The sequence below is a fragment of the Paramisgurnus dabryanus genome, chromosome 15 (assembly GCF_030506205.2).
Source record: "Paramisgurnus dabryanus chromosome 15, PD_genome_1.1, whole genome shotgun sequence".
Classification (NCBI taxonomy): Eukaryota; Metazoa; Chordata; class Actinopteri; order Cypriniformes; family Cobitidae; genus Paramisgurnus; species Paramisgurnus dabryanus.
Genome location: NC_133351.1, coordinates 718,298 through 731,245, shown reverse-complemented (window position 1 = coordinate 731,245; position 12,948 = coordinate 718,298). Strand labels below are relative to the sequence as shown.

At 35.1% G+C, this 12,948-nt stretch overlaps 1 protein-coding gene across 4 annotated transcripts; it reads right to left on the bottom strand.

The window, feature by feature from the left end:
- Positions 1 to 3,617: 3,617 nt before the first annotated feature.
- arsh (arylsulfatase H) lies at positions 3,618 to 12,800 on the bottom strand. 4 transcript variants are annotated; one of them, XM_065252420.2, is made up of 11 exons: positions 12,598 to 12,800; positions 11,823 to 11,942; positions 11,591 to 11,731; positions 10,951 to 11,072; positions 10,346 to 10,468; positions 7,975 to 8,398; positions 7,065 to 7,201; positions 6,700 to 6,834; positions 4,691 to 4,853; positions 4,488 to 4,609; positions 3,618 to 4,390 (listed from the first exon to the last, which is right to left on the bottom strand). In XM_065252420.2, exons 1-11 carry the CDS (start codon positions 12,627 to 12,629, stop codon positions 4,020 to 4,022), a joined length of 1,890 nt encoding a protein of 629 aa, XP_065108492.1. In that variant the 5' UTR covers positions 12,630 to 12,800; the 3' UTR covers positions 3,618 to 4,019. The 4 variants fall into 4 exon arrangements, with proteins under 4 accessions (XP_065108492.1, XP_065108493.1, XP_065108495.1 ...); XM_065252421.2 differs by having other exon boundaries at positions 11,823 to 11,939; XM_065252423.2 differs by having other exon boundaries at positions 11,823 to 11,897; positions 12,598 to 12,796.
- Between the last annotated feature and the right edge of the window lie 148 nt (positions 12,801 to 12,948).

Sequence of the window (12,948 nt, the reverse complement as noted above, 5' to 3'; positions counted from 1 at the left end):
ACTGAATGTTTGCACAAATCCTATAATGCATAAAAGTTTAAGAAAGAAAGTCATGTGAACGTGAGATCCATCTGGTGAGAATTACAGGGGTTTAAACTGAGAGAAAATGGCTTCAAGCCAAAGATTCACACACAAGAGTCAAACACAACACACTTCTCACTTTAGTCAAGGTTGAGAATCTTTAGCTGATTTTCTTCAGCGAGTGATCTGAGATGTTTATATACACTGTTAAAAATGTCTGTAGAAATCACAGTATTACTGTAGCTGTTTACCAGTAAATTACTGTAGATTTATATTGATGTTATTTACTGGCAACAGTTTGATTAATTAAGGGATAATGTAGAGGCAGCCGGTAGTTATTGGGAAATAAGCCCCGACAGTGTGATCAGGTCGACGCGAAGCGGAGGGTCTTGTATCACACTGAAGGGGCTTATTTCCCAATAACTACCGGCTGCCTCTACATTATCCCGCTTATTACACGGCTACTTGTCACATAAGAAAAAAAACTGGACATGAATATGAATTTGAAACATTTTATTGGCATATTTGTTTTAAATTAACATTTTTATCCTTCCGCGAAACTTTGCACAGATGCATAAAATGATCGTAATACCTTATTAAGATCCTCTGCTTCATACTTGTCTGTCTCCATTTTTTTTCTCTTTTAGCCAGTCTTTGAGAAGTTTTAATGCCCATTCTGTATTTTTTTGTGTGTTGGCTTCGTAGCTGTCATGCTCTATTTTGTCAAGTTCAGTCTCAGTAAGCTGTCTGTGTCTTGTCGTGGTTGTCGAGTGTTTGTCACAAGATGGCGCCAAACAGACAGTAATCTTTATTGATCTTTATTGGCGCGGAGCGATTTTACTCGTGCAAGTAGTCCGGCTATGCGTTATTATTTTGGAGCGGTTATTATTTGAAAAGAACGAACCTGCAAATGTCTCGACTGACCAATCAGAATCAAGCATTCCAGAGAGCCGTGTAATAAAGTGAAATAAACATTAAACATTAACAAGACTTTACAGAATAAAACTATAAAATAACATCCTTATGCAAAGCATTATGGGAACAAAAATCTGAAAGAAAAAAAGGTTGACGAGGATTTCTGGTTCCCAGAATGCTTTGCATGAGGCTGTTTTTTATAGTTTTATTCTGTAAAGATAAAGACTTGTTATTGTTTAATGTACATTTAACTTTAAATAAACTGTTGCCAGTAAAAAACATCATTTTAAATCTAAGGTAAGTTACCGGCAAACAGCTGCATAACTACAGCAACATTTTTACAGTGAGGAAAAGTTCACTCAATTCCTTCTGTTTGTATTATTAATGTCTGATATCATTCCAGACTTGTCAATGGTTATGCTTTTGTCTCCTGATATATTTTATAAGTATATATTGAGTTAAAGCTGACTGTGATATATCTATTTGACATGTCAATATAAATCCTATTGTGAATCCCAGAACAGAAAACATCATGAGTGAGTATATGAGGTTTCTTTACAATGGTGCAAATAGAAAATGGTTTTCAGATTGAAGAGATTTTCCTGAAGTTTCATGCGTATCTGATTGGCAGTAAGTTTTGATTGAAAGCAGAAGGAGTGTGATGTATAGAGGACATCTGCTCTATAGAGCTTTCATTATAACGTTTACTTAAAAGGATTGAAGGTATTTGCTCTGCCAAAACCAGCGTCATGTGTATGGAAGTGATATTCAGTGTTTTCAGATTAGTTTTCCTCTGTCATTCTGTCCCATTCAACATGGAAATTGAGTTTTAAACAGATGTTGGTTGATCACAGTCATGGAAACAGGGAATTCTTCAGATTTTAAGTTATAGAGAAGAGCCAGCATGTGTCTCCAATATACAAAATTCATTTAAAATAATTTTCTACCTGTTATAATAAAGGATTATGGTTATTATTGGGTCTGTTTCTAGAAAGCTTCCTACTGGCTCTAAAGATCGAAGCATGCAGTGACCCTCAGGTTAAAAGCCCAACTCTCTAACCATTAAGCAAAAACGGACCCCTAATTTACTCTCATATGTCTCAGATGTGTTGTGACATTTTTCTGGTCAGATTACAGGATTACAAAACTTAATGAAAAACAGGATTTGATCAGTAACTCCAGAATGATTTGGAGAAAACCCACTAGGAGTCGAACCAAACTGCATTTCATTCATTTTCCTCACACACTTCCTCAAGCTATTTTCTTAAATCTGATCTACTTATCAGCACAAAATTAAAAAGAGATTTTTAATTTCCCCTCAGATTTTGAGAAAATCTATTTAAACTCATGTGACGTTCATAGGAAATGTTTTGTGTTTCTTTTTCTACGTGTGTCTTCAGAATGACATTTACATGTATTTAAGGTCATTTTTTATGTTCTTTACATTTTATTAATGTAAAGCTGCTTTAAAACAATTGAGCAATTGGGAAAAGACTATGATAATAGACAAATTGTCAACAACAAGTCAATGACACTCAACTCTTATAAGAAATGGCCATAGTATCAAATTCTTTAAAATAAATCAAAACAACCTAACATTCACCTGACATTCCAGCATGTCTTTCTCTGGAAAACTACAGGTTTGGGAAGTACAAATCACATGAATTTTCCCCATAGTAATCTAGATTTTAATGATAAGGAATAAATCTTTCAAGACTGAACCAGGACTCACCTGTCCACCTTCTGTTACCCAGACCTCAGACATCAATCATAGTCATGACAGTAAACTTTACCGCGGTATAACACAGCTGGAAATCTTTCAATAGTTCTGTTTTCTGCCATTCAGTATCAAACTAAGAATTGGTGTTAATATTTTGAATTGAGGTAGCAAACAAGACGGAAAAATTTTCTTGATGCTGCTTTATTCTGCTATCACAAATCATAACAAAATGAAGAAGCAGTAAACACTGAACATTGAGTTAAAATATGAATATATAAAATATTAAACTGGATGCAATTATAAACTTTCATGATCTTATTATGTCCATGTTTAATTTATTATAATTTATTTATTATCCTGTTATAATCTCTGAAAAATAAAATTCACTGATTGTGTACTGTATGTTATAGTGCAAAAAGAGTAGCATGATAAAAGCCACGCTTTTTACATTTTTAATGATGCTGCAGCCCATATGGCAAAAAATATTTTCAAATATCATTTTAAATGGCCAAAAATATATGTGATGAAATTCTATTTATATATTTTAATAATTTAATGAAAGTAATACAATTGATAAAATAAAAGTAAATATAAATATATTTTAAAATAAAACTTAAATATAAAAACTTTATATTTTGACTTTATATATATATATATATATATATATATATATATATATATATATATTTGCCATATAGGTATAGTTATAAATGTATTTGTTGCCCCTGAAATACATTTTGAAATAAATGTTAATAAGAAGGTTAAAACTAAATATATTTACAAATGTATAATTATATTTAATTAAGCTTTATTTTCTACAAAATGTATTTAGCATACATTTAAAACATATTTTTGCCCAGAGAAATGTATTTTTTGCTGTATTGGAGTGGCAGAATTCAGCTGTTAAGTGAATTCAGATATTTTAAGTTCATTTCTTTACTTAAATCAAATGCATGAGATGTGACAGCAGTTATTATTTTATTATTAGTAAAAACCTACTGTACAGGTCCAGTCAGCAAAGACATGAGTGAATATTAAAGAGGAAAGATGGCCCTCTTGTGGCTCTTTAGGCGTAATACACATCAACTATCATCCACTTATACTGGGTTCTCACTTATTGAATATCTATTACTAATTATTCCAGTCTATTGTGATTACTGAATAATGATTTGTTTTTATTTCTGGTATTTAAATTTACCATGTTGTCTGCAATAAAGAGTCCTGAGCCTTGATCCTAACCAACCAGCTTGAAAGAGAAAAAAGTGACTCTTGTGTGCATGGAATGATGACATAATTCACAAAACTTCATTTGAATTTGTTCTTCAATAAGTTAAGATCCTTTTTATCAGTTGTGATGAATGTATTATGATGTCTGTGCAGATGTCATGTGATCTTCTGAGCACGAGCAGAAGGGAAAGTACCCACAGCACGGCTGTAACAAGGGATTCCACAGCACGTTAGCCCAGGTCAGTTGTTTCTCTGCAGGCTTCAGAGTTTTACGATGCTCGGTCACGGCGCTCTTGACTCTCTCCAGCACTTCAGTGTAGCGCGGCTCTGTGTCAGGTGTGAGACGATGACTCTCTGAAGGGTCCCTGCTCAGGTCGAACATCAGAGGAGGGTCGTGATACGTAACATAATCCCTATGACACATGCAGATCTTTATGTCGTAACATCCGATCGCTCCAGGAGGAGAAAACTTTGGTGTGAAGTAATGAACTTTAAAAACAGAATCACCTGTAGAGAAGGACACAGAATGATCTTCAATCTAAATCACAGTTATAACATCTTTATGTAGTCTTTAAGCTTTAATGTAAACTTCAGTAACACTCACTGTCGGCCGGATGCCAGCGTACAGCGTTCAGATACATGCCACAGTAATGAAACATGAACTCGTGCTGTGAACGACTGCTTTGACCTTCCAGCAGAGGCATCAGATCGTGACCGTCCAGGATTCTAGACCAACAACACATCACCCAATGACATCATTCAGATTCAGAGGATTTCCTCACAGCTTTTGTGTTATTGTTGTTGTACCTGTCATGAGGCGGCTCTCCTCCGGCTAACTTCACTAATGTAGGATAAACATCCATCAGACTCGTCGGCTCTGAAATCTCTTTACCGGCTGTCAGACGTCCGGGCCAGTGGAATATCCCGGGCACTCGAATGCCTCCCTCCCAGCCTCCCATTGCTTTACCACCTGCAATAACACACAAGCACACATTTCAATATATGCCACCAGTAACAGAACCGTGAGAGATCAACAGTTCCCATACAGCAAATAAATACACTTCTCTGGCCAAAAAATATGTTTGAAATATTTGCTAAATTTATTTTGTAGAAAGTAATGATTAATTAACCTCCTAAGAGCTCATTTTGTTGTTGTTGTTGTTTTGCTCTATAATAGTTAATTCTGTGTAACTGGAACCTGGTTATTATATTTATTAGTTCTTCCTAACCCTAACAGCAGGTAGAAATCTGAAAAAAGACGAACAAAATCTCGGGGCTTAGGAGGTTAAATATATATTTTTAGTTTGTCAATATATTGAGTTTTAACCTTCATATAATATATATTTCAAAATGTAATTCAGGGGCTTAATTTTACAATCCATACAGCAAAAATATATTTTTCCTGACCACAATATAAAAGTTTGTATAAAATGAATAAGCATGTATAAAATAATATTAATTATATAAAATTATAAGTATATTTTTGCAGTTGAAAATATTTATTAGTTTGAACATTTGAAGTGGATTAAAACCTCTTATAAAAGTTATAAAAGTCTTAAAACCAATTCCCAGTACCCATTCTTGTCTTTGGACAACTTGGATGAACTTTTCTGATCCACTTTGAATGTTGCCTAGTGTATTTCATTTGAATCTTTTTAAACCTGTAATGTTTACAGGATCGTAACATACAAAGTTATTCTTCCAATGCAATATAAATATATTTCAAAACATACAAAAAATGGCCAAAAAATATATTGGTGAAAAATACTTTTTTGTAAACATATTTCCAAATATATTTCAGCACATATATTTTTTGGCCATTTTTTTTAAATATATTTAAAATTATATTTGAAAATATATTTTTTTGCTGTATGGGTTTCTCCAGTGGCTTCATTTTATATAACCAGACCACTGAGTGACCGCCATTTTTCTGTTTATTCTGAAGAAACGCCCATTCAGACAGGAAGACACTGAGCAACCAATCACAGGTTTTATGTATTGTTTAAGGGTGGGTTAATTTAAAATAGATCATGTAATGAATAACTGATGACGAGCTGTTGAATTATTCGAAAACAATGCACACCCAAGGTGGTAATGCGGCCACAATGCGAAGGGGAATGTGCACTGTTTTCTGGAGTCAATTATTATTCAACTTATACAACGGTTACCTGGTAAAACACATTATACCACAGGGCTTTTGAAGGCTTTATACTGATTGGTCGAGAAACACACACCTAACCTGTCAAATGTCTTAAAATAAGCAATGTCTGTGGTAACCGTGGTATAAGAGGAATAATGGTATAAGAGGAATAATGGACTCCGGTCCAGACATCAACTATCCTGTCACTGCAGTGACCAACATAACTAATCTTTAACAGGACTCTCATTAATAAATCTGAATCGATTAGTAATGAATGATGCAACATGACAGATCATAAAAAATAAAGACTCAATAGATTCTGTCTCTTACATGTAGTGTCAAATAAATGTTGATATAGTTAATATATCAGAAATCAGTTAAAATCTGACACTCATGTAACCAACTACTATTACCAAGAGTTAATAGCTATCAGCAGTTAAATGAGTTGATCTTATCTGCAGTGGATGTTAAAGAACAGTGGTTTTATTATCTGAAGAACTGAATGACCCTGAATGTCTGAAGTAATGTTTCATATCACTGCTGTAATAACATACAGACATTACAGATTCGAGTTGATGAAACTGTGCCCTTTAAGGCATCTTTGTCATCCGCACACAGCTGTAGACGGGGTTTAGTTTCATATAAAGTTATGAGAACCTCGTCATCAGAATCAAACCTCGATAAACTCCATTCCAGCCTCCTTTCTGACCGCCAGCGTCTGAGTCTTCGATGTGACCGCCGTGATCTGATGTGAAGTACATCATGGTTTTATTAGTCAGCTCCAACCTTTCAATGGTCTTCACCATCTGACCTATCAAACACATTAAAACACCATCAATTATTACATCTTTCTCATCTGGTATATTCTGAACTTCTTTGTACTAAAGTGTCTGGACACCAAACTATCAAACCATGTGTAAAAACTCATCTGAAATCTAAAATGAATGTGTTTCTTTGTTTTAGGCAGACATGTGGAGATACAGACAGCATCTTCATCCGTCTACAAAAGACACAATCCAGCATCACACAAGAGTCTCTTACCAACCATCCAGTCCACTTCTTCAACATTGTCCCCGTACAGCCCGTGTTTGCTCTTCCCAGAAAAGCTCTCGGACACAAAGAGCGGCGTGTGCACGTGTACCAGTGAGAAGAAGAGAAGAAAAGGCCCGTCTCTGTTTCTGAAATCAACTCAAAAAGATTCATCATGAACAGAAACCAAAGATAATAATTACAGCCGCAGGCAGAACTGACTCAAGGTAAATAAGTGTGGAAGTGTGTGTGTGTGTGTGTGTGTCTCTGTGTGTGTGTGCATGCATGTGTGTGTGTGTGTGTGTGTGTGTACCTGGTAATTATCACGTTGGGGGGACCAATTGTCCCCACAAAGATAGGAATACCAGTGTTTTTGTGACCTTGTGGGGACATTTTGATGTCCCCATGAGGAAACAAGCTTATAAATCTAACAAGATGATGTTTATTGAAAATCTAAGGTACAAGAAAGGTTTTTGTGATGGTTGGGGTTAGGGAATGGGGTAGGTAAGGGGAATAGAATATACAGTTTGTATGGTATAAAATGCATTACGTCTATGGAATGTCCCCAAAAAACATGGAAACCAGAATGCGTGTGTGTGTGTGTGTGTGTGTGTGTGTGTGTGTGTGTGTGTGTGTGTGTGTGTGTGTGTGTGTGTGTGTGTGTGTGTGTGTGTGTGTGTGTTTGAGTGTCTGTCTGTGTGCACTTGTATTTGTGTGTGAAATCAATGATATAACACTTGTGTGTTAAAAGATGTCTAATTCTTTCTGCTTGATCACACAGCTCTAAATGTAAATAAAGGTAAATATGATGCTTCTTGTTTGTAAATGACTGATGTGAAACCTCAAGCGCTGTGAGTAATAAATGCAGGAATGCAGCTGTTAAACCTTACAGTACACCGCCCCTCACACGTTCACTCTTTACCTTTCTACAAACTGCTCGGCTTCACTCATCAGACGTTTATTTAAAGTCTGGAGGTTCATGGGCTGCTCCACCACCTCGCTGTTCCTCATGATGATGCAGTTCCAGGTCCGCAGGTGTTTAAAGGGAACGTACCACACCGAGAACACCAGCAGAGAGAGAATGAACAGAACTATCAAGAGTATGACGCTGACCTCCATCAGACCTAAAGCTCGGATTATAAACGTTGTGAGAAATGCGAGTGCCACCACGCAAAAGATCTCCCACAATCTTTGCTGTACATCAACCAGCACATCCGACTCCTCCCCGGGCTTACAGTCATTGAAGTTTGTGAAGGGAAGACCGTAGAAGAAGTTAAAGCCGTGATTGATGGGATGATGGCAGAGGTCATTTCTGTTCTCACAGTTCACACCTAAATGCCATTTACCTGTAAAGAGTCGAGAGACGAGAGCAAACTCAACAGATGAATGAAAAACACATTGAGACACCTTTCATATCAAACGACTGTCTGTTGAGAATCTGAAGAGATTAATACACAAGAACACTTATGATAAAAACACCTTTTATTAGGATTGAAATGATAAAAGATTACATGCAGTAAATATCAAAGCAATAATCATCCAACAAATGATGTTAGAGCTTTTCTCAATGATTTGTAAGCTCATTCACTGAGATGTTTGGTGGATGTGCACAGATATCCTGACAGAGTAACCACAGATGTGCTGCTGTCACACCAAACTGTGCTTGCTAAATATCTTTAAAAGAAATGTCTCAAGTCAAAGAATTTTACTACTAACAGGCCCGGCTCCATGAGGGGGCAAACACGGGCATTGCCCCCTTAGATCTGATTTGTCAAGACTTACTAAAATAAACTAAAAATATTAAGAAAATCAGGTTTCACTACTCGTCTAATAGATGAATAATCTAGATATAGATTAAAGATCCCAGGTTAAAAAGTAGTACACTTCCATAGTGTACTTAAAGTGCTTTATTTTCGCACACTAATTTTGTACTTAATATACTAAAAATTCATCTTTAGTACTTCTTAAGATGTTCTTAAAATCATCTAAGTGTACTTCACTGTGCTATTTTGAGACACCATGAATATGAACTAAAATGCATTTTTAACATACTATCTCTGTATTAAAAAATGTATTTACTTAACACTTGATTTAAACTTGAACTCAACTTTCATACAAAGATGGGTTCAAGTTTACTAAAAGTGGTATCTAAATACATTTTTTAAATACATTTTTAGCACATTTTAGTTCATATTTATGGTGTCTCAAAATAGCACAGTGAAGTACACTTAGATGATTTTAAGAACATCTTAAGAAGTACTAAAGATGAATTTTTAGTATATTAAGTACAAAATTAGTGTGCGAAAATAAAGCACTTTAAGTACACTATGGAAGTGTACTACTTTTTCACCTGGGATGATTGGACAGGTAAGAAATAAATGTGGTTTAATAAAGAAATTCAATGCCAAATCAAGAAGATAACATCTCTTCTAAAAGAAATATTTGATATTATTCAAATTATGATTTTTTTTATCAAATTTAAAGTTAACATTTTATTCGTTTTGCTCGTTTGGTTAGCTGTGCAGTATACTGATGCAAATATTGTGTTTTAGGGAATGCTGCATTCAAATATCTGGCAAAAGCAAGTAACCTGTGTGTTTTTTGGTTTAAAGTTAAGCCCCCTTAAAAATGTCAAGTACCCCCTCATTCATTTCATTCTGCCGCTGGGCCAGACGACCATTATTTCTAATTGTGCACCTGGATCTATAATTTTATTAAAAGATTTAGAAAATATAGTTCAAGCCTCCTTTGCTTTATCCAATGATTCATTGACAGTGAGTGATAACTTACACAACAGATAAATAAAACAAAATATAACCAAATATACCTTGATGATGCTTTACTTTCATCTATAGCTCAGCTGATTGCACAGACGTCAATGTGAATCACTCATATATTCAGATATATTAAAACATCTTAATCACTTTACCTGTGAACGTGACTAACACTAATGTTTAACAAACACAAAGAGTCACGATACTTTATTGTATACTTTATTGATACCCTTTAATGTTTGATCATTTACAACCTAACAAACCCATACAAATGTGCTTGTGCTGTCTTTTGTTACAACTTAATGTCAATTACTTAAACATTTTGTTATATAATGAAATGTCATTGTGTGAATGTCTAACTTAAGCATCTAAATACTTTCTGGAGTTATTGTAAGATGAAATAAGATGATAGAGAGATGACAGACATTAAGTTTGGATTTATCTTTTGATTTTGGGCTGAAATCAAGTTTCACCACAGGTTTGAGCACTGATTCACTTCTATAGCGGTATGTATCTTACCCACAATGCCGGTGTTGTAGCCCTGTTTCTGCAGAAGTTTAGCAAAGGTGATCTCATGAGGTGGAAGCCCTCCGGACCCGCCGAGAAAAAGAATAACCTGAACTCTTCCTGTGCTTCCCAGACCTGCGATACCAACATCATCACATTAATACTAAAACTGATGATGTGTATGAGATCAACGTGAGATGACCGCTCCGCATATCACTTCTCAACAATCAGTACATTTTAAGTAAATATTGCATAAAGATGACCTAAGAAAATAAATCTAGTCTTTAGACTAAAACATACAATGTAAGTGATTTTGTGCTTAAAACAAGCAAAAAAATCTGCCAATAGGTGTAAGAAAAATGTCTTGAATATTTTCTTAAATGAAGTGTTTAAGAAAAAAATAATTTAATATTCACTTAAATTGTATATTTTTGGTCTAAAAACTAGAATAATTTTCTTAGGTCATTTTGCTCATCAAGAAAATGCATCTTGATATGGATCTATGGGTAAGAAGGTCATTTTTTGCAGTGCATTATTTAGTGTGAATGGCTATTTTAGTTCTAGATTAGTTTATGTTGATGATGATAAGATTGATCTTTAATGTGTTTCTCACCCACCGGAGCGTAGGGCGTAACGTCCGGTCATGAACGCAGTTCTGCTGGGTGTACAGAGAGGTGCAGCTGATAGATGATGGGTCAGTTTCACTCCATCTTTGGCCAGTTTATCTATGTTTGGTGTTCTGAACACACATGAGAAATACACACTACTGAGACTGACACTACCTTTTACTAATCTGGCTTCAGCAATATATTGCACTAATATACCTATGATCCATTCATATGATACTAATATTGTGTTGTTCAGTGTTTCCCACAGGATTTTGAGCAGACTGTGGTGGTGATGACGTCACCCGTTTATTAGCATATATGTGACGTCATCATGTTGTGTGTGAGTTTGATCTAGTGTTGGCACCTGAAATATGTTTCACTTCTACTCTTTGATCTGTATCTGTATTATATATCAAATTATATTTTAAGCCGAATTAAGCTGTTTAAAATGGTGAAATAAAAATGTAAATGGGAATCATGAAAATTCTATTTGTGGGGGCCAGTGTTGATTCTGTGGTGGGCCACCACAGATAAATCAATGTATGGGAAACACTGTTGTTTATCTATTATAGAGACATCAGATGGGCTTAGACCAAGTGAGTAAATAATCCATTAAATGTTGGCATAAACTAAGTCCAGCTTCATTTACCTGATGGTGTCGTTTCCATAGCAACCGATATCACCGATGCCTAAATCATCAACCATTATGAGAAGAAAGTTTGGTCGGACGTCGTGGTCTCCACTTGTGAAGTTCAGGTTTAAAAGCAGAAAGACCAACAATGACACGTATCTGCACACAGAAGGTCAGGATTGATTTCTTTCATTGAGTTTTACAGGATTTCCACGACTGTATTCATGTGTTGTGATAAATGCAGACATACCTCCATCTCATCATCATGTCCAGAGGTATCTGTATGAAGTTCATCAAAGCTGAGACGTTTAACATGATTTGATCTCTGTGATGAGCAGAAGTGAAAATGTGTGTATACCTTTCTCTTCTTCTTTAGGATAAATATACAGGACATATAAGCCTTTTTCTTTTGATATGAGGTTAAACTTGGAAATGTTTTATTTAAATCCTTTTAAATTAAATCCTGTTTATTGCAGGGTTTGTTTTACACTTCTTCTTAAACGTTCTTCTTTAAAAAAATGTATAATCTCAGAAAAACAGATGAATGATTTTTATGACATCACTCTGCACTTTAGCTTCGGAGGTCAAGGTTCGTTTTATAAGTTTGATATTACGGTATTTGATGTCAGGGCTCAACAAAGGTATGTGACACTGACATTTTTTTTTTATATTGGGGCTAGTGAAAATTTTGTCGGGGCAAGTGAAAACCTGAACCACTGGCCCGACCGGTCCAGTATAAAAAATGATTTGCGTTGTGCCCTGTGATGTTTTCACTTTTTTCACTAAGAAATATCACCTCACACATGTAGTTAATGTGATAACGTTATGTGTCTATGATTATTAATGAAAAGCTAGCAGAAGAGCTATGAAACTTTTCACTTATGCTCCATCTTTAAATTATTCATTTAAAGCTCGTGTTTTTTGTAAATATGTGAACAATGAACTAGTGTGCTATAGTTTCAGTTTTAAACGAGTTTCAATCATATCATTTTCTAAACGCACAGCAGACATGATTTATTTCTTACCTCTCACTAAATCTCTTCTCGTTCCGATTCATTTCACATCTTTAACTTCTTCTCCTCACGGTTTATTTCACGGTGTTTACTGTAATGGATGTGTGAAATATTCACATGTACCGTAAGTACTGACAGAAACACGCACACACATTCCGAATAAAGCACAAACTCGAATACAGCAATAACATGAACATCACCTCTGCAAAATCTAATGTGAGAATAATTTTGCTTAGTCTGTAAAAGTTTTGTGGGATTTATAAAGTTTTTTTTTAAGATCATGAAGTGTGTATTACAGAGCATTGGCGTGTGAGGTAGAGTTAATACGGTAATATGGACAGACAGACATTGACCTCGGTTAAC